The sequence below is a fragment of the Phyllopteryx taeniolatus genome, chromosome 2, assembly GCF_024500385.1.
Source record: "Phyllopteryx taeniolatus isolate TA_2022b chromosome 2, UOR_Ptae_1.2, whole genome shotgun sequence".
NCBI classification, from domain to species: domain Eukaryota; kingdom Metazoa; phylum Chordata; class Actinopteri; order Syngnathiformes; family Syngnathidae; genus Phyllopteryx; species Phyllopteryx taeniolatus.
In genome coordinates this window covers 7,621,335-7,643,664 of record NC_084503.1, presented here as the reverse complement: position 1 = coordinate 7,643,664, position 22,330 = coordinate 7,621,335, and the positions used below count along the sequence as shown (strand labels likewise).

General features: G+C 44.1%; 1 protein-coding gene across 3 annotated transcripts in view; it reads left to right on the top strand.

The window, feature by feature from the left end:
• The window catches only part of cemip (cell migration inducing hyaluronidase 1), a 113,731-nt gene that overhangs the window by 35,191 nt on the left and 56,210 nt on the right, over window positions 1-22,330 (top strand). For 2 of the 3 annotated variants that reach the window (XM_061758024.1, XM_061758035.1), the window contains exon 2: window positions 19,437-19,615. In XM_061758024.1, the coding sequence (XP_061614008.1) occupies window positions 19,561-19,615 (55 nt within the window). In that variant the 5' untranslated portion in view covers window positions 19,437-19,560. Of the gene's footprint in view, window positions 1-17,101; window positions 17,198-19,436; window positions 19,616-22,330 lie in introns of all 3 variants that reach the window. The other variant, XM_061758045.1, reaches the window with a different exon arrangement.

Genomic DNA, 22,330 nt, shown 5'->3' with positions numbered 1-22,330 from the left:
ATGGCATGAGGAACAACAGAAAAGAATAGAGAGGAAAAAAAAGAGCACTCGTATATTGTATTCATACATTAGGCATGTCTGCCGACCAACTGTGGACATAGCTTCAAACAGGCCAATCCATTTGGCATCAAAACACATTTTGTAAATTACTGTAGGCCTACACAAATTTCATTTCCTTAGAAAAAATCTGAACAATTTGTATTGAAGCTACCTTAGCACTGCCTTGAGATACGAATGACTCATTTTTCAAGATACGAACAGTCATTTGGCAGATTTCTTTTTTCCCCCCTTTGACTTTCATGCGAGCACAGACTTGAGATGGCAGTGAACTCAACTCAACTTCACAACAAGAAGCACTTTGACAAACAAGCCAGATGCTTACTATCAAACTAAACGTAATGCAATTACACGTTGTGTATTTAAAACAACCACATACCTTTGTCTTTTCAGTACGTTAGCTTAACGCTGATATAGCATTTATGTTGCAGTACTACAAACCTTTAAGCAACCCAACACCAATGGTGCAGCAACACATGCAGACAGACAGCGACAGTACTCGCAGTCATATACACTTGGGAGGTTTTTGGGCGCCTCGTGACAACGCTTGCCGGGAAAAATGTATAGGCAGCCGCCTGTTGATGGCCCCAAAATCCCCGGCGCCCCAGGGAGATGACTGGGGCCAACCCCCACCCCCACCCTTACATGCATATTAGCATGTGCCGTCTTGGAGGGATTCATCCATTTTCCTGTCGACAGACAGACACACACACACACACACACACAAACACGCTACGTGTTTGCATAGCTTTCTCCCCTCAGCTAGTGTTGATAGGCTGGGTTATACATTATGGATATGTAATGTGCAAGGGCAGACACATGACTGCTTTTTAGGATCAACAAACCTGTTGAGTGGGGGAATGCTCCATCTTCCTCTTGATGGGAGCCCAGCCAGACAAACCAACCATTTAATACCACACCGTCACATTGGACTTGCTAATCCAATATGGGTTGGCATGGCTCGCTGATGAGGTAAGTGTGTTTTTGGGAAAATAGGGGTTTCAACGGAATTGTAAATGTTTGACCCAATTGAAACAGCACTTGAAGATTAGCAGCTCTTATTTATAAAAAAAACAAAACAAAACAAAAAACATCTGCAAAGTTTCATAGAATCTTATCAAAGTTGCTCCGTACTGTGTCAGGGGTCATTTATCAGGGCTGGGAGAGTTGTTAGCCAGCCTCACATCAACAATGTACGGAGGAGTTACTTTCTCTGCACGCAGGCAGTGGGAGGAACTTTGTTAGTTTAAGTTTGAAACACCTCCCTAATGGTTTGCCTTTATTTCCAACTGTCTTCCGAAAAGACCCCTCATTTTAGCTCAGTTTATCGGAAGTACATAAGCAAGACTTGTTCCACAATATACTGAATAGCAGCAATCCATCCATCCATGCATTTTCTATAGCACTTGTCCTCAGGGAGGTGAGGTGAGCTCGAGCCTATCCCAGCTGACTTTGGCCAATCGGAGCCAATTGCAGATGTCGTCAATCCACAAACCCCTAAAAGTAGTACTATATTACAGTCAGTATTACAGTATTGTGTTGAGGTCCAATGAAATGCATGTACTTTATCTCTTCAGCATTTTTTTTTTATTGTTGCTCGAATAAAATGAAAAAACAAACTTTAAGGGCACTATTTTCATGGATGGCACATTTGTGGCAGGACGCAAATGATTACGTATCCTGATTTCCGTGCGAGTGCAAGGCTTGCTGTGCATGTTTTCGCAGGTCGGTCTGCGCCAAGCTTGGCGTTCTTGTACAGCGTTGACAATTTGGAGGCAGAAAGTTGAGCTAAAGTCGGACTTAACCTTAACTGCCGGTGCAGCTGGTCTAACGCAATTTTGGTGAATTTGATGGGGGTACAGTCAGACAGATACTGAGGTCCACGGAGCTATTCAAGTCACCAGCGGTCTTCACCAGCTCGTTGTGTATTTAAAAAGTGTACCCGCTCACATTGTCTGTCGCCACACCGGCCAAGAGCAGAGACAAACCTCCAGTGATGCATGGATTGCTGCGATTAAGCATCGTCTTCTTCCGCACAGAGATGTCTCTGTCAAGACTGTCATTGTGCCACATTTAAAGGGAATGTGAGGAGCCGCTATGATTGAAGTTGCTGTTAACACCCACAGTGGAACAGCCCACCCACTTTCAGATCTGTTGGGCTGCGCTGATCTCTGAAACTACCAACAACTGTCTAATCCGTCCCTGCTGCATATATGCCGAATATGCGATAGCAACGAAAATAGGGATCTAAATATTGCACTATTTGCATTTGCATTACATTTACATTAATCTTTCATTTGCTCTTGAAGTAGTTAGCTAACACCTCTGCCTTACAGTCGAGAGATCCAGATCTCAGCTCAGGCCCTCCTCTGTAGAGTTTGCATGTTCTCCCTGTGCTAATGTGGGTTTTCTCTGGGTTCTGCAGCTTCCTCCCACATTTAAAAAAAAAACATGCATGTTAGGCTAATGGAAGACTTCAAATTTCCTATAGGTGTGAATGCGAGTGTGAATGGTCGTTTGTTTATTTGTGCCCCGCAAGTGGCTGGCGACCCCTGTCTCTTGCCTGATATTGGCTGGGATAGGCTCCAGCTCATCTGCAGTGTTCTTGAAGTCACTCAACATGTACTCACAAATGAAAGCAAGCAAGAAATTCTTCATTCTAACCTCTGATACTTGCCTCCTATCTCTAGATTTCAGAATTTTCCGCATGTGTATGAATTTCATCACACTTACACATTCAGATGCTGTAATCTGTACAGGTTACATTTGATGACTGCAGGGCTAACTGAGGATAGCTTTCTTTGCTGCTTGCTCTAATTAGGGCCCCTTCTCGCCTTGGTCTTGATCAGAGATTAGATGGAGACAGAAAGTAATTGAAGACTAAGGACACTAATCAGTCTAATGTATTCTGAAGCATGACAGAATTATTTTTTTTTTTTTTCACCTTTTTATCTTGGATATTTCGAGGTACTGCCACAGTTAAGTCTTCGTCTGGAAAATGACCCAAAACAGCTGTTCCTAACAAAATTCAATTTGAAAATGACAACCACCCCATCAAAACTTAGTAGTGGTTGGAGTAGTGGAATGCAGGTGACTTCTTGCACTTGGTGTACCCCTACGGCGTCTGGAGAATGTATGTAGGTATGTTTGTATGTATGCATGTGTGTATGTACGTATGTACAGTGGGTAAGGAAAGTATTCAGACCCCCTTATATTTTTCACTCTTTGTTATATTGCAGCCATTTGCTAAAATCATTTAAGTAAATGTTTTTTCCTCATTAATATATACACAGCACCGCATTTTGACAGAAAAAAACCGAATTGTTGAAATTTTTGCAGATTTATCAAAAAAGAAAAACTGAAATATCACACAGCCATAAGTATTCAGACCCTTTGCTCAGTATTTAGGAGACACACCCTTTTGAGCTAATACAGCCATGAGTCTTTTTGGGAATGATGCAACAAGTTTTTCACACCTGGATATGTGGCGTTTGCAAGTTGTGCCTGCGTGGGTTTTCTCCGGGCACTCCGGTTTCCTCCCACATCCCAAAAACATGCGTGGAGGGTTGATTGACCACTCTAAATTGCCCGTAGGTATGAACGTGAGTGCAAGTGCTTGTTTGTTTCTATGTGCCCTGCGATTGGCTGGCGACCAGTTCAGGGTGTACGCCGCCTCTCGCCCGAAGATTGCTGGGATAGGCTCCAGCACGCCCATGACCATAGTGAGGAGAAGCGGAACAGTAGATGAATGTTGTTGGTGGAAAAGCCACAAAGTTAATATATCCAATATCTAACCAATATCCAGAACAATCAGTGTTGCGGCTGTAACGAGTCAGCGTTCAGTCATTTTTGTAAGAAAATACGTAACATTTGGCAGCTCTGTTGAGTCAAGACAACTAGTTGATGGTTTGAAATGCTGAACCGTTTTCTCTACGGTTTTTTTGGTCGACTGTATCAAATTTTGGCATGGTAATATAGTATTTCCTGGATGATTTTTGGTGTTGCATTATTTTATTATGTTGCTAATTTGTGCTGATATTTGACCTGATGGATTGTATTTTTTACATTTTTTGTTATTTTTGTCATTAAAATATTAAGCTAATTCATTGCCTGTGTCTGCTGTTAGGAGTTCTGTAGCTCGCCGATTAGGGAGGTTAGTGACCTTGTCAACCGCAGCAAACAGAGTGCGAGTGTTGTTGAGATGCTTACGAATGATTTCAGAAAAGTGTTGCTTTCTAGCCTTGACTAACTTGGTTAAAATTAAAAAATACTTAATATCCAATTCTTCAGAATTGGATATTTTAGCAAGCTGACTATACATGCTTAAGGCATATGTTATGAATGTGTATTTGCTCATAGTTTTTATGCTGGGAATAAGGTATCAGTTCTTCACCAAACTAAGTGTAGGAATTTACAATAACATAAAAAAATAACACATTCTTGGAATTTTAACACAAATGTTTTCTGTTACCCCAAGGCAAGACTTGACACGTCTATGTCTGCACGTGTATGTACAGTATGTAGTAATCCATAAACACATTCATTATAATGTATGTTTAAAGCAGCAGACCTGCGAGAGTAAATCTCCTGTGACGTACCTCTGCGTAATTACGGTTGTGTGCATGTGTGTTATGTGTGTTTGGTTTCATGTGTGATTGTGTGCATTCATTTGTCGACAAAGTATTTCAGGAACCTACCTTGTTATGTGTACCTGGAGCAATTAGAGGAAAGCATGTTTGGAATACCTCCGCATATATTCTTTCTGCAACCTAATCCAGAACATATGCACACATGCTTTCATACACACACGCGTGCACGTAGGCATGTTCACACACAGCGACTCTCTATCCACATTATCTTGCTCAAGAGTAATGTAAATTGATAATGGAGATGAAAAATGTTCAGTTGTGGAAAAATTATTTTGAACCTCACAATCAGCGGCTTGAGAAAGACAATGTTTGCTTTGTGTCGGATAAGATTGTTATTGTTATTGCTATAATCTTCATTATCGTCAGTCACAATTGTGAAAATGATAATGATGTTTCGTTTACCAAATTCCAAAATATATGACATGCACTACTCACAAAAAGTTGGGGATATATGGGTATGGGAATTGATATGAATCTAGCAATTCCAAATCCATGATTGATACTGCTTATCGATCCGATTTCTTAACGATTCTCATTAAGCGAATGAAATAATACAATTGACATGATATCAGTGCATGGCGGACGACTGGTTAGCAAATTTCGGCGCACTGGGGTTCAATGACACATCGGATTCGAGTGTTGTATGGGTCAGTAGTGCTCCACCCTGTGAAGGAAAGACAGGACAATTTAGGACAGACATTCCAACAGCTTCTTCCCTCTTCCCATTAAATTGCTAGACGCAAAGTGACTCTCCGTAGTGTCTTTTTATGTTTTTGTCTCAAAGTACTGTCAAAATGGCTGTCTATTGTCACACTAGACGAATTCCTTGTGCGTTTTTGACATACTTGGCAATAGAGAGGGTTCTGATTCTAACTGGACAGGACAGGGACAGGCGGGGAAGCATACAGGACAGGTGTCGCGGACCCGGCTGTACAACTTAAGTGTGTTGGGAGTGGCTATGTAAATTATAAACATCTGTAGGACCAGAGTGTAATTGAGGGCGTGTGAGTGTGAGTGTGAGTGAGTGAGTGAGTGAGTGAGTGAGTGAGTGAGTGAGTGGCATTTGGCTGTGTTCAGATTAGAATTACCAAATCACATTCAAATTCATGTTAAATGTGAGTCAGTACACACGTGCCACCATTGAAAGTGCCTCTGATTAACCCCAAATACATTTCAGTTGTTCTAGTAGGCTTTTCTAGTAGGAGTCACAGAAAGCCAGGGATGTCCTTGGAAATGTTCATGGATCAAACGCCCGGTGTGAATTTTTCCATTCAGCTCTTTTTACGAGAACACCAAGTGCAAAAAAGTACTTACCCATTGGACAGGTTCATTCAAAAGTTAAAAGAAGGTCACATTTAGGTTACAGTGCATTTTTAGGTTCATCCTGAAATTTCCCCCAAATGTGCAATATCCTTATTTTTTTGCGAGTAGTATAAGCACTATGCTGATTTAATAAATGCAGTTGTTTCTTTATTGATTTATTTTATTTACTATATACTGTGTCCATCAGTGATCCTGCCATAACTTTTTCCCATCACTCGTACTCCGAGTGGGTGTAGTTTCTTCTCAGGAGAAGGAAATCATTTCAAGGTCATTATGGTGACCTGACCTCTGCAACTTAAATACATCAGGCTTCAGTACTGAATGCAATTTAATGCGGCAACTGCTTAAAACTATACTAGAAGAGTGTCTCTATTTTAAATTTGAAAATCTTTACAACTTCAAAAAAAAAAAAAAAAGAAAAAAAGTCTGATTGCCACCCAACTTAAGTGATAAATGGAACTACCGTATAACAGGAAAAAACAAAACAAAATATTTCTTGTCATTATTTTGTTTTCAGACCAAAATTGCATCCCACACAACTTCTCAATCAAGTATAAAAATGACCATTTCTAAAATGTTGTTTTTTGTCTGTTTAAAGACATCGTTTTATCGGAAGGAAGGAAAATAAGAGAAATGTCCCGAAAATAAGCTGTCTCATTACTTTCATTGGCTTTTTTCCTGAAGGGGAATAAGGGATCACTGCCTGTTTGTTGGTAATGGCTGACACTTAATGCCGGGATCCACCGCTGATCACACTTGGCTGAACCTTGGGGGAAGTAATGGATCTCTTTTGAGATTTGTTTGTGGAATTGTATCATTTTGGGGAACAACAGGAACGCAGTTGTTATTCATGGTTCTAAAATGTTCTACTCCTATAATTTTACAGCACATTATGATATTATTTCCTGATGGCTTAGTGCCACATTATACACACCGGCTGACCTGTTGGCTCACCTCCACATGCACACAGATAAAGAGAGCGTTCTGATTTGATTATTTGTGACAGTCGTTCCCTTTAAGGATTAGGACTGCTCTCTAATGGTGTAGAATTCAGGGGTTGTAGTGGTCGTCTCTTAACCCGTGGTTGTGAGCTCATGTTAAATTATCCTTGAAAAAGATACCGAAACGAGTTGATCTTTGTGCTGCATCGTCAGTGTGTGAATGAGCTGATACTTTCCATTTATGAGGACTTCGAGTATCCCATCCAATCTATTTATATAGCACAATTTAAAGAAACACAAGGTTCCTAAAGTGCTGCACAATGCAATAAAAACACAGAAAAACTAAAAAATAAGGGGAGAACATGCAAACACAGGGAGAACATGCAAACTCCACACAGGCGGGGCCCGGGATTGAACCCCAGTCCTCACAACTGTGAGGCAGACGCTCTAACCAGTCATCTACCGTGCCGCCTGGGCAAAGTCAACATACAATCAAATGCACTGCCCACACACATACATCACATGCTAACTGGTGTCAAAAGCCAGTGTAAAAAGATGGGTTTTAAGCAAGGATTTAAAATGAGACAATCCTAAAATAGGTGATATATACTCATACTTCTTGTGCTAGTTGAAAGACGAGCCGCAGCATTTTGAACAAATTGCAGACGAGCAATTGAGGGCCCACTCACCCCCATATATAGTGCATTGCAGTAATCCAGCCGAGTGGTCACAAAGGCGTGGATTACTGTTTCAAAGTGCTGTTTCTGAAGGACACGTTTGATTTTTGCTCGCTGCCTTAACTGGAAAAAGCTAGCTCTAACCGCAGCTTTAATTTGGGTGTCAAACTTAAAATGAGTCCACTTTTACACCCAGGTTCTTAATGATGTACTTTTGATAGTGTGCTAAGAAGAAGAATCTTTATTGTCATGAACATGCATGCATGCACACAAAATTTGTTCTCTGCATTATACCCATCACAGTGTACACACACACACACACACACACACTTGTTAATGGAACACACTGGAGCAGGGGGGAACTTAAGCGCCGGGGGAACAGTTTCGGGTATCGCTGTCTTGCTCAAGGACACCACAGCCGTGAGTCCGGAAGATGTTGGTGGATGGTCCAGTCTGGGTCTTTAACCTAGGTCAATGATCTTAACCATTGGGCCACGGCTGACCCAAATCAACTAGGGGGTTCAAAGAAGTGCCACCAAAGACCAATTTCAGAGACATCCAGGCCTTAATGCCATGTAAGCCCTCTAGCAATGGCTTAGCGCAGTAGCAGTCTGACTATTTAAGGGTGGCATAGATCTGACTGTCATCTGCATAGCAATGACAAGAAATACCATGTTTCCTGAGAATTGAGCCGAGTGGGAGTAAATAGATGGAAAATAAGAGAGGGCCAAGCACAGAACCCTGTGGCACCCCATGTGAAAGGCGAGCAGTGGAGGAAACAGAGTCAGCAAGGCTAACGCAAAAGGTTCCGTGAGGCAGGTAGGACCTGAACCATTCAAGTGCTCTACCACTGCTCCAAACGAGTAATCAGGATGTCATGGTCTACTGTAACAAAAGCTGCAGTCAGATCTAAAAGTACGAGGACAACACAGTGACCAGTCAGTAGCTAAAAAGATGTCATTAAAAACTCATAATAGCGCTGATGCGGTGCTGTGCAATCTTTTAAAATCAGATTGGAAAGGCTCAATAATATTTAGTTTGTTAATAAACTCCATAAATTGGGAATAGAGAATCTTTTCCAAGATTTTAGCAAGGCGGCGGCGCATGCATATGCAGCGGCTGCTCTCTGTCCCAATGAAACAGTGTTTTCACAGTTTGCAAATCCCAGTTTACAGATCTCTGGTTAAAGTCTCCCAACCAGTTAGGAAACAGGTACAAGTGTGGCCAGAAGGGTACCTTGAGGCACATCAAGACTGTTTTGCCACCACAGACTGGACTATGTTCAAACAGGCTGCCACCTACAACTCTATCACAGACCTTCAGGAGTACACAGAGACTGTTACTGCCTAGATCAGCAAGTGCATGGATGATGTCACCACCACTGTCCGTGCTAATCAGAAGCCATTGCTGTAGGGGGAGGTCTACAGACTACTGAAGGTCCGCAATACGGCTTTTAGATCTGGGGATGAGGAGGGCCTGAAGACAGCCAGGACCAATTTGTCCTGTGGCATCAGGGAGGCCAAAAGCGAGTACTCCAGGAAGATCGCCCACCGCTTCAGTGACAGCAGTGACACAAGGAGTCTATGGCGAGGTATTCAGACCATTACGGACTATAAACCCTCACCACAGACCTGCGACATCTCCACCTCCCTGCTAAATGAGCTAAATGAGTTATTTGCTTGCTTTGAGGCACGCAACAGCACCCCTGCAAATAAGACTCCACCCCCTCCTGGTGACCAAGTGCTGACACTGACTCGGGACCATGTGAAAAGATCTCTCTACAGGATCAACACACGAAAAGTCCCGGGCCCAGATAACATACATGGTCGTGTTCTGAGAGACTGTGCAGCTGAACTCACAGATGTCTTCACAGACATTTTTAACACCAGGTCCCGAAGAAATTGTCTCCCACCTGCCTCAATGACTACCGGTAGCGCTCACTCGCATCCTGATGAAGTGCTTCTAGTGCCTAGTCATGCACCACATCAAGTCCCCGCTCCCCCCCCCTCCTTGGACCCCTTCCAGTTTGCATATCGGTTCAACCCATCAACTAATGACGCCGTCTCCACTGCCCTCCACTCTGCCCTCACACACCTGGACTCTAAGGACTCATGCAGTCTGACTGCTGTTCATAGACTTCAGCTCAGCATTCAATACCATCATCCCTCAACTACTGATCTACAAATTGGACCAGCTGGGGCTCAACACTTCGATTTGCAACTTGCAAAGACTCTAAATTGCCTGTAGGTGTGAATGTGAGTGCGAATGGTTGTTTGTTTATATGTGCCCTGCGATTGACTGGCGACCACTTCAGGGTGTACCCCGCCTCTCACCCGAAGATAGCTGGGATAGGCTCCATCACGCCCGCGACCCTCGTTAGGAGAAGCGGTAAGGAAAATGGATGGATGGATGGATGGATTTTTTCTTAACCTCTTTCACAGTGGATTGGTAATGATGCTAGGAGTCTCTCAACATTTGAAAAGACACTTAAAATTTGTCCTTTTTCCACTTTCTCTCAGCTCTTCGACAAGCCTGTCTGGAAGCACCGGTTGTTTCATTCATCCAGGGCTCAGCCTCTGTTTTAGTTTTAGTTTGTTGCCTTCTAGTTTTTAATGGAGCTGAAATGGCCTTAGCACTGTGCCCGGTGTTGAGGAACCAAGAGTTCATTTTCTGAGCCGCTTCTCCTCACTAGGGTCGCGGGCGTGCTGGAGCCTATTCCAGCTAACATCGGGCAGGAGGCGGGGTACACCCTGAACCGGTTGCCAGCCAATCGCAGGGCACATAGAAACAAACAACCATTCACACTCACATTCACTCCTATGGGCAATTTAGAGTCATCAATTAACCTAGCATGCATGTTTTGGGGATGTGGGAGGAAACCGGAGTGCCCGGAGAAAACCCACGCAGGCACGGGGAGAACATGCAAACTCCACACAGGCGGAGCCGGGGATGGAACCCCGGTCCTCAGAACTGTGAGGCAGACGCTCTAACCAGTCGTCCACCGTGCTGCCTATGAAGAAATCCTTAAGAATAAATGTTTTATTCCCAAGTGATCTGGCGGTGACCAGACCAATCCTAGCAGTAGCTGGCGGGTCAGGGTGAACAGCTGACGAGGAAGCCCGACACAGAGGGCGCAGATACTCCAGATTCATTTTACGCCAGCAGAGAGATGGAGAGCAGAGGCCGCGGGGCTGGAAGGCCACATCGGAGCCCGCCAACGTCACCAGACAGGGAGGGACATGGTCCAGGGAATGTTGATCGACACACAGGCGAGGACCAGCTCCAAAACCACCTCGATCAGGACGTGCCAACACGGCCCTCAGCCTCACAAGGCAGCCGGTACGCTTTCCCCGGCATCGGTGCCTTTTACGCCGAGGTGGTGGAGCAAGAGTGCGTCAGAGGTATGAAGGTATACCCAAAAAATAAAGGAGGATTCGTTCCTCGGCCCCCGTAATAGTCCAATATAAGCAAATTTCCAGCGGTGAACCTCAGATCTAGTACCATTTGGCCATCATACACCAGCAAAGAGTTGACAGTCTGTACAAGTGTTGCAAACAACAAAAACAGGTGGAGCAGCTGGCGGCCTTCCTGACGCGCTGGCGCCATCTTGCCACGTCACTAGCTCTACAAGCAATTTTGAGTACCTTGAAGAAGAATATATATATATATATATATATATATATATATATATATATATATATATAAACAAGTAAAGTCCATTTACAATTTACTCCCTCCTGCCTTACCCGTTTAGCAGTCCCTGTCAGTTTTACATTCAGTTACAATAAGATTCTGCTCGATCCGATGCTAGGTTTTTCATGCTTAAAAAGTGCTCAATACTGGGCTGGCGGAAGAGAGAGTGCTGAAGAGTAGACCAGGTCCTCGTGTTAGGGTTCACAATTATTTACTTTTGGTAGAGGCACTTGCAATACAGACTATGATACTGCTGTGGGCATTCAAATATTGATGTAAAATGTACGCAAAACAAAAGAAATCTGACTTTAAGACAATAAACCCTTTTTATGTGACATCATACCACTTCCGCCCTGTCTTCACTCCAGCCACAGCACACTAATGTATTATTATTACACTTATTATTGTTCCAGTTTTGCCAGTAACAGTTGATTAAGAGTCCAAAAGTCTTGAACCAAATCCAGCAATGGTCAGGTTCTGCTTTATACACTTTCAGAAATAAGGACATAAAAGAAGCCTGACCCTTTTCTGACTCAAGATTCAAGTACTTCTTTGGGAACTTGTTGGACTCGAAGGTACCTTAAGATAAAAAGAAAAAACATGTAGAAGAGTGTACAGTCCACATGCCATGCCACCTTTTTTGTCATTCCGATTGAAGATCTCTGGTCAACTATTTACAAGTGACATGCTCCATTCTGACCGGGTGTATTGTAAGCTGTTCCTTATTAAAGCAACAGCTTGATTAAAAAAAAGTTAGATGCAGTCAAAAACAAGATCTCCGTCGCATACGAGCTCTGGTTGGAAGCCGTCATATTTACGTGCATAAATGTTGATGTCACCGCGCATTTATGTCAAGACAGAAAGCGTCGACCGATCACAGCCCGGCACCATTACGGTTCACGGTTTACATGACCAAAATTTACTTCTGATCGGTTTGGCAAAACAATTATTCCACCCCTGTGAAACCGGATGAAATTCCATTCGGATTCTGACAGTTTATGCCCTGTTGCGGTGTGTATATGGAGCATTTTCATTTGGTTTGAGCTTCAAACTTTATTCTAATCGGAATACAAGGCTCAGCAACTCCGTAAACCAGTAGACTAACTTGCATGTGATATGGTGTTCATTCACGAATCGTTCGATAGAAACACCATAGACTTGAATTATTTGTGCTGGGATCACTAATAACAACACAGGTTAGACTGGTTAGAGCGTCTGCCTCACAATTCTGAGGTTCGGGGTTCAATCCCCGGCCCCGCCTGTGTGGAGTTTGCATGTTCTCCCCGTGCCTGTGTGGGGTTTTCTCCAGGCACTCCGGTTTCCTCCCACATCCCAAAAACATGCATGGTAGGTTAATTGACAACTCTAAATTGCCCGTAGGTGTGAATGTGAGTGCAAATCGTTTCAATCGCAAATTGTTTATATGTGCCCTGCGATTGGCTGGCAACCGTTTCAGGGTGCACCCCGCCTCCTGCCCGATGATAGCTGGGATAGGCTCCAGCATGCCCGCGACCCTAGTGAGGGTCAGAAAATGGATGGATGTTCTTACAGGTGTTTAGAAAGTTAAAAAAATTTTTTTTAAAAAGAATCCCACCGCACCACTCGACAGTAGCACAGCCTTGCTCATTTTCCCGCATCCTGTCCTGCACTTTTCTGTCCTCTCTTATCTTGTTCTCTTGGTTAATTATTGCATGTCCTCACCGTGTGTCCTACCCCCAATCTACAAATAACTGTTGTAATGTTACTTGTGTTCAAATATCAAGACTGTCTCACTATTGTTCTGCTGTTTTCACCCCTAGTCCCCTTGTCCACTCTGTCCCCTAAAACCCTTTTCTGTCCGGGTCCATTTTCAATAAAAATCTGAATAATTAAAAAAAATGTAAAATAAGCAAAGGGAGTATTTCAAACTCCCCTGTTGCACAGCCAAACAGACATAAAGATCCACCATTCTGCAAGGCCAGGACAGGTTTAAAAAAAATAATAATGAAAAAATAAGAAAGTTGTGCTGTTCCGCCCTTATAAAAAAAGGAAACCAAAAAGAAAAATTAATCTTTAACATTATGCTGACAGTGATATCGTCCGTTTAGAACTTAAACAATGAGATTGCAGTTCCAAATGGCTGAAATTCATTTTTCTCCAGAGGGCAAACCTCAGACAAATAAACTAGGTGATCAAGTCAAGGTTAATCAAAAATACTATCGTCAGTATGCATGAGTGAGAGTTAAGTGAGGAATAATAATCTTGTTTATACACGAGTGACTCCTACTGGTTGTATGGTCAGTTTTGTCGGGCAGCTCAGATCATTGAAAAACTTTCAGGTGAAATAAGGAGGGACAACACTATAGTGGAATGCTACAAAAGCTTATCTTTCTGGGTGCAGGGCGGGGACTGGTCTCTTTATGAGAAACAGATCAAAACATTTACTGGGGATAAATTGGTCTTGGAAAAGGGATTGGGCGATGTGCAGACAGCAGATTTTCTTCCCATGTAGATGTTGTTCAGTCAGTCTATGACCAGAACTGCTGGTCACAAAAGTGACCAAGCCCCACCCAACACTCAGAGGTACAGTATATTATTATGTGCTATTCATGGACTTAATGCTGTCTTCTTAGTGATGAATTATAACCTTTTGTTACTATAAAAGTCAAAGAAGTGTTTGAAAGTGCCCTCCACCCTCTGTTAATTCAGTACAGTTTAGGGTGCCAATGTCATTGGGTCTGTGCCAGCTGTCAGTCCAGAAGCGGACATTTCTCGTCAAGTTAATTTCAAAGTACTCTTTATGTGACTATTAAAAGTTAGTGGTTAGCACCTTTTCCTCACAGTTCCGAGGGGTTCAAATGTAGACACCAGCCCACTGAGTTATACAGGCACTATGACGTGCTCGCTGACTGTCACGATAGTGCAAGGAGTGTGAGAACCTTGATGCTGACAAAATGGGGATGAATTTTAACACAAATTATTGATAACCTCAATTGAAATGAATAAATAAACTTGAAAAATGTCCAATAGGACCATACGCTTGCACATGCATTTGCCCAACATGGCAGCCCCTTAATCTCTCAAACAATTTATTTATTAGCACTTTTACTTAAAGCACTTTTCTATTGCTAAAAATGCATATGAGCTATCACACATTTTTTCTCTCCAGGTTTTAAGCATAATTGTGACCCATCTTATCTGATAATGCTTTGTTAATAGCAATAACATAGATAGTCACCCTTCAAATCGTTGTGGTTTGTGACGATAGAATATTATTGAATTAAATCTGTTGTGTTTATTCTCTCTGTATTCTCGCACTGCTGGGTTGCTGAAGATCAGACATAGAATTAAAATGTAAAAATATTGTCGCGTCCGGCCCTGCGATTGGCTGCCGACCAGTTCAGGGTGTACCACGCCTCTCGCCCGAAGATAGCTGGGATAGGCTCCAGCACACCTGCAACCCTAGCCAGGATAAGCAGTTCAGAAAATGGCTGGATGGACAAGGACAACAAAGACGCTGTATCTTTCCAGAAGATAGCCTATATTTGGAAACCACAATGGTTCAGCTAGCGAGCTGCATTCACACCCTTGCACCCCACTCACTTCCTGGTCCTACAATCACCAGGCACTCACTCACCCCACCATGCATACATGATTAAGCCGTGACTACTACTCGTAATATCAGCCCATTACAACATTGTTTTTGACACTCAATTGTTCTTATTTTTATTTTAATTACCTTTGGAGCCCATATTTTTACCTGCAAATGTGTTCAAAGAAGTGACTGTGAGTCGGCAGTCTGTTGTAAGAGCTATGCTAACTTTCCCCATTATTTTTACTGTTCCATCTTTTTTTTAACAATTAGTGTTTGTTTTGCGTCATGCTAACCATTATAAACTGTTTACAGTGTTTTAGCATGACATTCTTTAGCTGAAAATTTCTGCGTTTGTAGTGTGCGTCTGTGAATCAGCAACCCATTTACAACAGCTCTTTGTCTCCTTGATTTATACAGTACTTCCTACCCTATTATTCTTTAAGTGTCATGCTAAACCATTTGCACTGTTACTAGCGATGATATTTATTTAGCTTGCTTGGACTTGCTGCAGCATGTCTTGGACACTCGGGCAAAAAGAGGGGCGAAGCTGTCAACTGATCACCACCTGCTGGTGAGTTGGCTCCGATGGCGGAGGAAGATGCCGGTCTGACCTGGCAAGCCAAAACGTATTGTGGGGGTCTTCTGGGAACGTCTGGCAGAATCCCCTGTTAGAAGGAGTTTCTGCTCTGAATGTTGTCGGCCTGTCCTGGTTGACAAGCCTTTGCAACATCGCGTGGACATCGAGGACGCCCAACCAGTCTATAGGTGTTTTGTGGACTTGGAGATGAGTATGGGGTACCGAACCCCTGATATGGGCAATTCGGACCCTGTAGGACCGGTGTCAGAGCTTGGTCCGCATTGCTGGTAGTAAGTCGGACTCGTTTCCGGTGAGGGTTGGACTTCGCCAAGGCTGTCCTTTGTCACCGATTCTGTTCATAACTTTTATGGACAGAATTTCTAGGCGCAGCCGAGGCATGGATGGGGTCCGGTTTGGTGGCCTCACTATTGCTGCTTTGCTTTTTGCAGATGATGTGGTTCTGTTGGCTTCATCAAGCCGTGATCTTCAAGTCTCACTAGAGCGGTTCTCAGCCGAGCTGAGATCCTACCCCAAGTGGAGGAGTTCATATATCTTGGGGTCTTGTTCACGTGTGAAGGAAGAATGGAACGGGAGATTGACAGGCGGATCGGTGCAGTGTCTACAGTGATGCAGACTTTGTATCAGTCCGTTGCGGTGAAGAAGGAGCTAAGTCGAAAGGCGAAGCTCTCAATTTACCGGTCTATCTACGTTCCTACCCTCACCTGTGGTCATGTGCTATGGGTCGTGACTGAAGGAACAAGATCCCGGATACAAGCAGCCGAAAGGAGTTTTCTCCGCAGGGTGTCCAGGCTCTCGCTTAGAGATAGAGTGAGAACCTCGGTCATCCGGGAGGGGCTCAGCGTATAGCCGCTGCACCTCCACATTGAGAGGAGCCAGATGAGGTGGCTCGGGCATCTGATTATGATGCCTCCTGGATGCCTCCCTGGTGAGGTGTTCCGGGCCCTTCCCACCGAGAGGAGACCCCAGGGACACTCAGGACACACTAGAGAGACTACATCTCTCGGCTGGCCTGGGAAGGCCTCGGTATCCCCCCGGAGGAGGTGGGGGAAGTGGCTATGGAGAGGGAAGTCTGGGCCTCCCTGTTAACGCTACTGCCCCTGCGACCCGACCTCGCATAAGCGGAAGTAAAAAATTTTTGGACAATTGTGCAAAAAGATGCAGAGTCCTCTAGCACTTAGAGCAGTTCGAATGACTAATATTGCAATAGTCCAGTGCAATGACCATTGTGCAAAGGGCGCCGAGACTTCAAGCGAGTAGTGCGATAATCTGGGACAATGTTGATTGTGCAAATGTTGCAGATAGTCCTCAATCAGTGTGCAAATGGAGCAGATGCTACTCTGGCATGTGAGTGGCCAGTATTGGTCAAGAACAGATATGCAAATAGTGCAGCGTGGCGAGACTACTACAGTGAGTGCACGAGTAATGTATAATTGGCCCCACAGAAATGTGACAACAAACACATGTGTGTTACTCACCAACAGACGCACTAACGGCTGTTTTAAAATTTAGATTTACATTCAAATTTGAGCTCTGGCAGTAAATGTGAGTAACATTTTGCACGTTGTGATAATAATTTTCACTCATACTAGTTGGAGACAATAGTGTTCCTCTCTCTTCACACAACACATTGGACTATGCAATGAGCGGGAATCAAACTCCGGACCTCCTGTATGCCAAATGCCAAGGTGAAGGGAGCTCTTTTTATTTTTTAATTAAAAAAGAACATTTATTTATTGATCTATTTATTAATCTATTTATTTATGTATTACTTGAATTTATTGTGATTTATTTTTGTAAAGCAGTTACAGCTGCAGTTGCGGGTAGCCGACTGATTAGAGCGTCTGCCTCACAGTTCTGAGGACCGGGGTTCAATCCCCGGCCCTGCCTGTGTGGAGTTTGCATATTCTCCCCGTGTCTGCCTGGGTTTTCTCCGGGCACTCCGGTTTCCTCCCACATCCCATAAAACATGCATGGTGGGTTAAACTGAAGACTCTAAATTGCCCGTGGGTGTGAATGTGTTTGTTTGTATGTGCCCTGCGATTGGCTGGGTGTACCCTCCTGCCCGTTGATAACTGGGATAGACCCTAGTGAGGAGAAGCGGCTCAGAAAATGGATGGATGGATTATATACGTAACACATTATTTGACAGTGAGTTTCAAGGGCTCAGACTCTTTGATTTAGTATAATACTGCATTGAAATGTGTTTTATAGACCATAGAGTACAGTATTATGGTCCGATTGACTGTTTTATTAGGTGGTTCTGTGGACTCTTGTTGACCTATAACTGTTCAAAACCTCTCTCATACTTATGTTTCACAAATGACAGATTTGAAACCAGATAAAATAACTGTGGCCTGTTTTCTGCTAAAGTCATTAAATCTACTTAACCACAATTAAAAATATTTTCTAAAATGGGCACTTTGCCAAGAAAAACAACTGCTTTCTTGAAAGTTCAAAAGATGTTTTCAAATACCAGATTTGTTTTATTATATTCTCGACATTGTAGCTCAGATAGATGACATGCATTTTCAAAAATTACAACTTTCCCCCGTAGTCATCATAACACTTCCATCTGGCCACCTCTCACCTCACGAATAACATATGTCAGTTCATTATCTATCAGAGTATTAGCATACTGTATATGTCAGTTCAGCATTTAACAGAGTCATCTCCTCCAAGTTAATCACCAAACTCACAGATGTGGACATCAGTGCTTCAGTATGAAAAAGGTTATTGGACTCTCTGACCAACATTCCCCAGCATGTTCAGGTAGAACACCTCTGCTCCTCCACCCTCATCCTAAATACAGAATACCACAAGGCTGTGTCATGAGTCTGTTTGTCTACTCCCTCTTCACCCATGACTGCAGACCTGCTCATGCCTCTGATACCATTATCATGTTTGCGGATGTTTTTCCCATCTGGTGTCCATCCATCCATCCATCTATGCATTTTCCATACCACTTATCCTCACTAGGGTCGTGGGCATGCTGGAGCCTATCCCAGCTATCTTTGGGCGAGAGGTGGGGTCACCCTGAACTAGTTGCCAGCCAATCGCAGGGCAGATATAAACAAACAACCATTCACACTCACATTCACACCTACAGGCAATTTACAGTTTTCAATTAACCTACCATGCATGTTTTTGGGATGGCACGGTGGCCGACTGGTTAGAGCGTCAGCCTCACAGTTCTGAGGACCCGGGTTCAATCCCCGGCCCCGCCTGTGTGGAGTTTGCATGTTCTCCCCGTGCCTGCGTGGGTTTTCTCCGGGCACTCCGGTTTCCTCCCACATCCCAAAAACATGCATTAATTGGAAACTCTAAATTGCCCGTAGGCATGACTGTGAGTGCGAATGGTTGTTTGTTTCTATGTGCCCTGCGATTGGCTGGCAACCAGTTCAGGGTGTACCCCGCCTCCTGCCCGATGACAGCTGGGATAGGCTCCAGCACGCCCGCGACCCGAGTGAGGAGAAGCGGCTCAGAAAATGGATGGATGGATGGATGGATGCATGTTTTTGGGATGTGGGAGGAAACCGGAGTACCCGGATAAAACCCACGCAGGCACGGAGTGAACATGCAAACTGCACACAGGGGAGGCCAGATATGAACCTGGGTCCTCAGAACTGTGTTCTAACCAGTCGTCCACCGTGCCACCCCCTACTGCTGTCTCCTTGCTTAAATTTTTTTCTTTTCAAAATGCTATAATGGAAATAATATAATGCTATATTATTTACTATGCCAGCAATATGTTAGCAAGTAATTAAATGTTAAAAGGACATAAAACTCAAGCCAATTGAAACTTCGTAAAGGGTTAATCATCAGAAATGCACTTGTGTTTTTATCCTGGAATCTCGGGTATGTTGAAACAAAATTGGACAGGTGTACGTGTCATGTGAAATCCTCATTGCATATTTTCTTTTTCAGATCTCTTTGATAACCACTCCATGTAAACTTGGCACACTGCTACTCCATCTGCAGCCCAGTGGGAGGTCCAAAACGACCTTAGAAGGCCTCTGGTGCGAGGTTGGTCCGTGGGAAGCCAGGAGAGATGAAGATATGTTTTGTGTTTTTTGCAGCTCTGCTGTTCCCCACCATCCAAGCATGTGAGTTATGGACTTTTCACTAATCAATTTAAAAATAGAATAGGTGCGCTAGGGTTACTTAAAATACTATACAATCAATACTCAAAGTCATGCCAAAGCAATATTCAAAATAACTGTTCTTATGTAACTGTTCTACTCCTTGAGCGATCACTTTACCGTGGTGGAGCGGTTTGTATGTCCCACTGATTCTAGGAGCTAAGTTGTCAGGGGCTATTTGCCCCTGGTAGGGTCACCCAGAGCAAATAGGTGAGAGACCAGACAAAGAAGACCGTATGAGGTACAAATCAAATGATTCCCTTTGCCTATTCGCTGGTCACGAGGGCCCCCCTCTGGAGCCAGGCCTGGAAGTGGAGCTCGGTCGCAAGTGCTTGGTGGCCAGGCTTGTACCCACTAGGCCCGGCTGGCAAAAGCCCCAAAATTCCCATGTACTCGCCACCTGTGGGAGGGGCCAAGGTTTCAGGTGCAATGTGAGCTGGGTGGCAGGCTGAAAGCAGGGACCTTGGGGGTTCGATCCCCTGCTAAAGACGTTGGCTCTTGGGATGTGGGATATTACCTCTCTGGCACGAAAGAGCCTTAGCTGGTGGGCGAGGTTGAGAGGTTCAACTAGATGTAGTCGGCCTCATCTCAACAAATGGCTTGGGCTCAGTTTCCAGTCCTCTTGAGATGGGTTGGACTCTCTTCTATTCTGGAGTTGCCCACAGTCAGAGGCACTGAAAAAGCGTAGGCATATATATTGCCCAATGGTTCGGTGCCTGTACGTTTGGGGGGGGTGTCACACCAGTAGGCGAGAGGTTAGCCTTCCTCTGCCTTTTGGTGGGGGGACAGTTCCTGACCGTTGTTTTTGCCTATGCACCAAACAGAAGCTAAGAGTAGTCACCCTTTTTGTAGTTCTTGGAGGGGGTACTGGAGAGTACTTCCACTGGCGATTGCCTCTCTCTGCTAGGGGACTTAAATTCTCATGTGGGCAATGAGAGTAAGACCTGGAAGGAACGTATTGTGAGGGTCTGCTGGGAAAGTCTGGCAGTCTCCTCTCAGCAGTTTTAACTCCCATCTCGGACAGAACTTTGGCCACATCCCCGGGGAGGTAGGGGACATTGAGTCATTGTTCCATGCCTCAATTGTTGAAGCCAGGGCTCGAGACTCCGACCAAAATTGTTGCATATGCGACCTTTTTTTTTCAGTGTGCCCGAGTAAAAATTTCATGCGGTCGCACTTTTGCAAAGGCATGTTTGAATCTTCCCTTAACACAGTCTCACTATATAAGACTTGATGGGTGAAAGTCGCCGTCTTTTTAACTAATCGAGTCAATCTCCTCCACCTGCACGCTCACCTTTCTGAAGAAAGAGCACCTTCTCGTTATTATGAACTGCCAATGACGTTCAGCACCTTCACCGCAGCGAGAGCGACCCTTGCATGGCGGAACTGTCCCCTGCAATGTCAGGCGAGTAAGTGCCGCTGAAAAGGGCGCTGATAGTACTGGTGGAAACTCAGATTCATAATGACATGACATCGATCCGTCCACCCCAATTTCTTTTAATCACTCCGCTCTTTCTGAGGTCAGATCTCCAACCCGGCAAAGGAGATGAATCTTACAATCTTACAGCTCGACATGGAACTCATGCTATCTGCTTCTCACTTAAAACACTACCTGTACAGTTACGTTTCATTGTATGTTTGTAAGGCTGAGAAGCGCTGGGAGCAACTCTGGCCTAACGTGTTGCGAGTTTTATAAATTTCACCTATAAATTGGACAAAATTTCTTTGCTTCGCGTCATGATTCTCAATCTCCACATTGTAAAAATGTCTTTGCTCAACATAAAACAAAGTAACAATTTACACTGTACTCAGATATTTAACTTTATCTCTACTTAGCTAGATCGATCTTGTGCCATGTATTCAACACTAGCAGAATTGAAATACCTTCAAAATATCTGCATACATCTAAATATCTATATCTTTTCTTTTTTAACTTTGAGCCAACACCAAATTTACCAAATTTACAAAACCTATATACCTGTAGTTCCTTAAAAACACGTTGGCAGTCGTGCAGTGCCTGTTGTATTGTTCAGAAAAAAAATAAACAAAAAACTACAGGCACCATCATTAATGTGCATAGTGGGGCACTGCTGACCCAACTTGTGATGTTGTGAGTCAGTGGAGAGAATTCTTTGAAGACCTCCTCAATATGATTTATTTATTTATGTATGTTTACTTCAGGGGTTGAGGTCACGAAGGTTGTTCTAAAGCATCTCAGTGGCCGGGTTCTGGGGGTGATGAGATCTGCCTAGAGTTCCGAAAGATCCTGGATGTTGACGGACTGTCTTGGTTGACAAGACTCTGCAACATTGTGTGGACATCGGCGACTGTGCCTCTGGATTGGCAGACTGCGGTGGTGGTCACCCTTTTTAAGAAAGGGGACCGGAGGGTGTTATTCAACTACATGGGGAAATCAGCCACCCTGGTAAGGTCGGTTCAGGGATTCTAGAGAGGAGGCTCCATCGGAAAATCGAATCACAGATTCAGGAGGAGCAATGTGGTTTTGTCCTGCACGTGGAACAGTGGACCAGCTCTTTCACCCGAGCAGGGTGGTGGAGGGTGCATTATAGTTCGCCCAAGCAGTCTGCATGTGCTTTGTGGAGGCGTTCAACCGTGGACCGCGGCGTGCCTTGTAGGGGGTGCTCCAGGAGTATTGGGCATAGGACCCCCTGATACGTG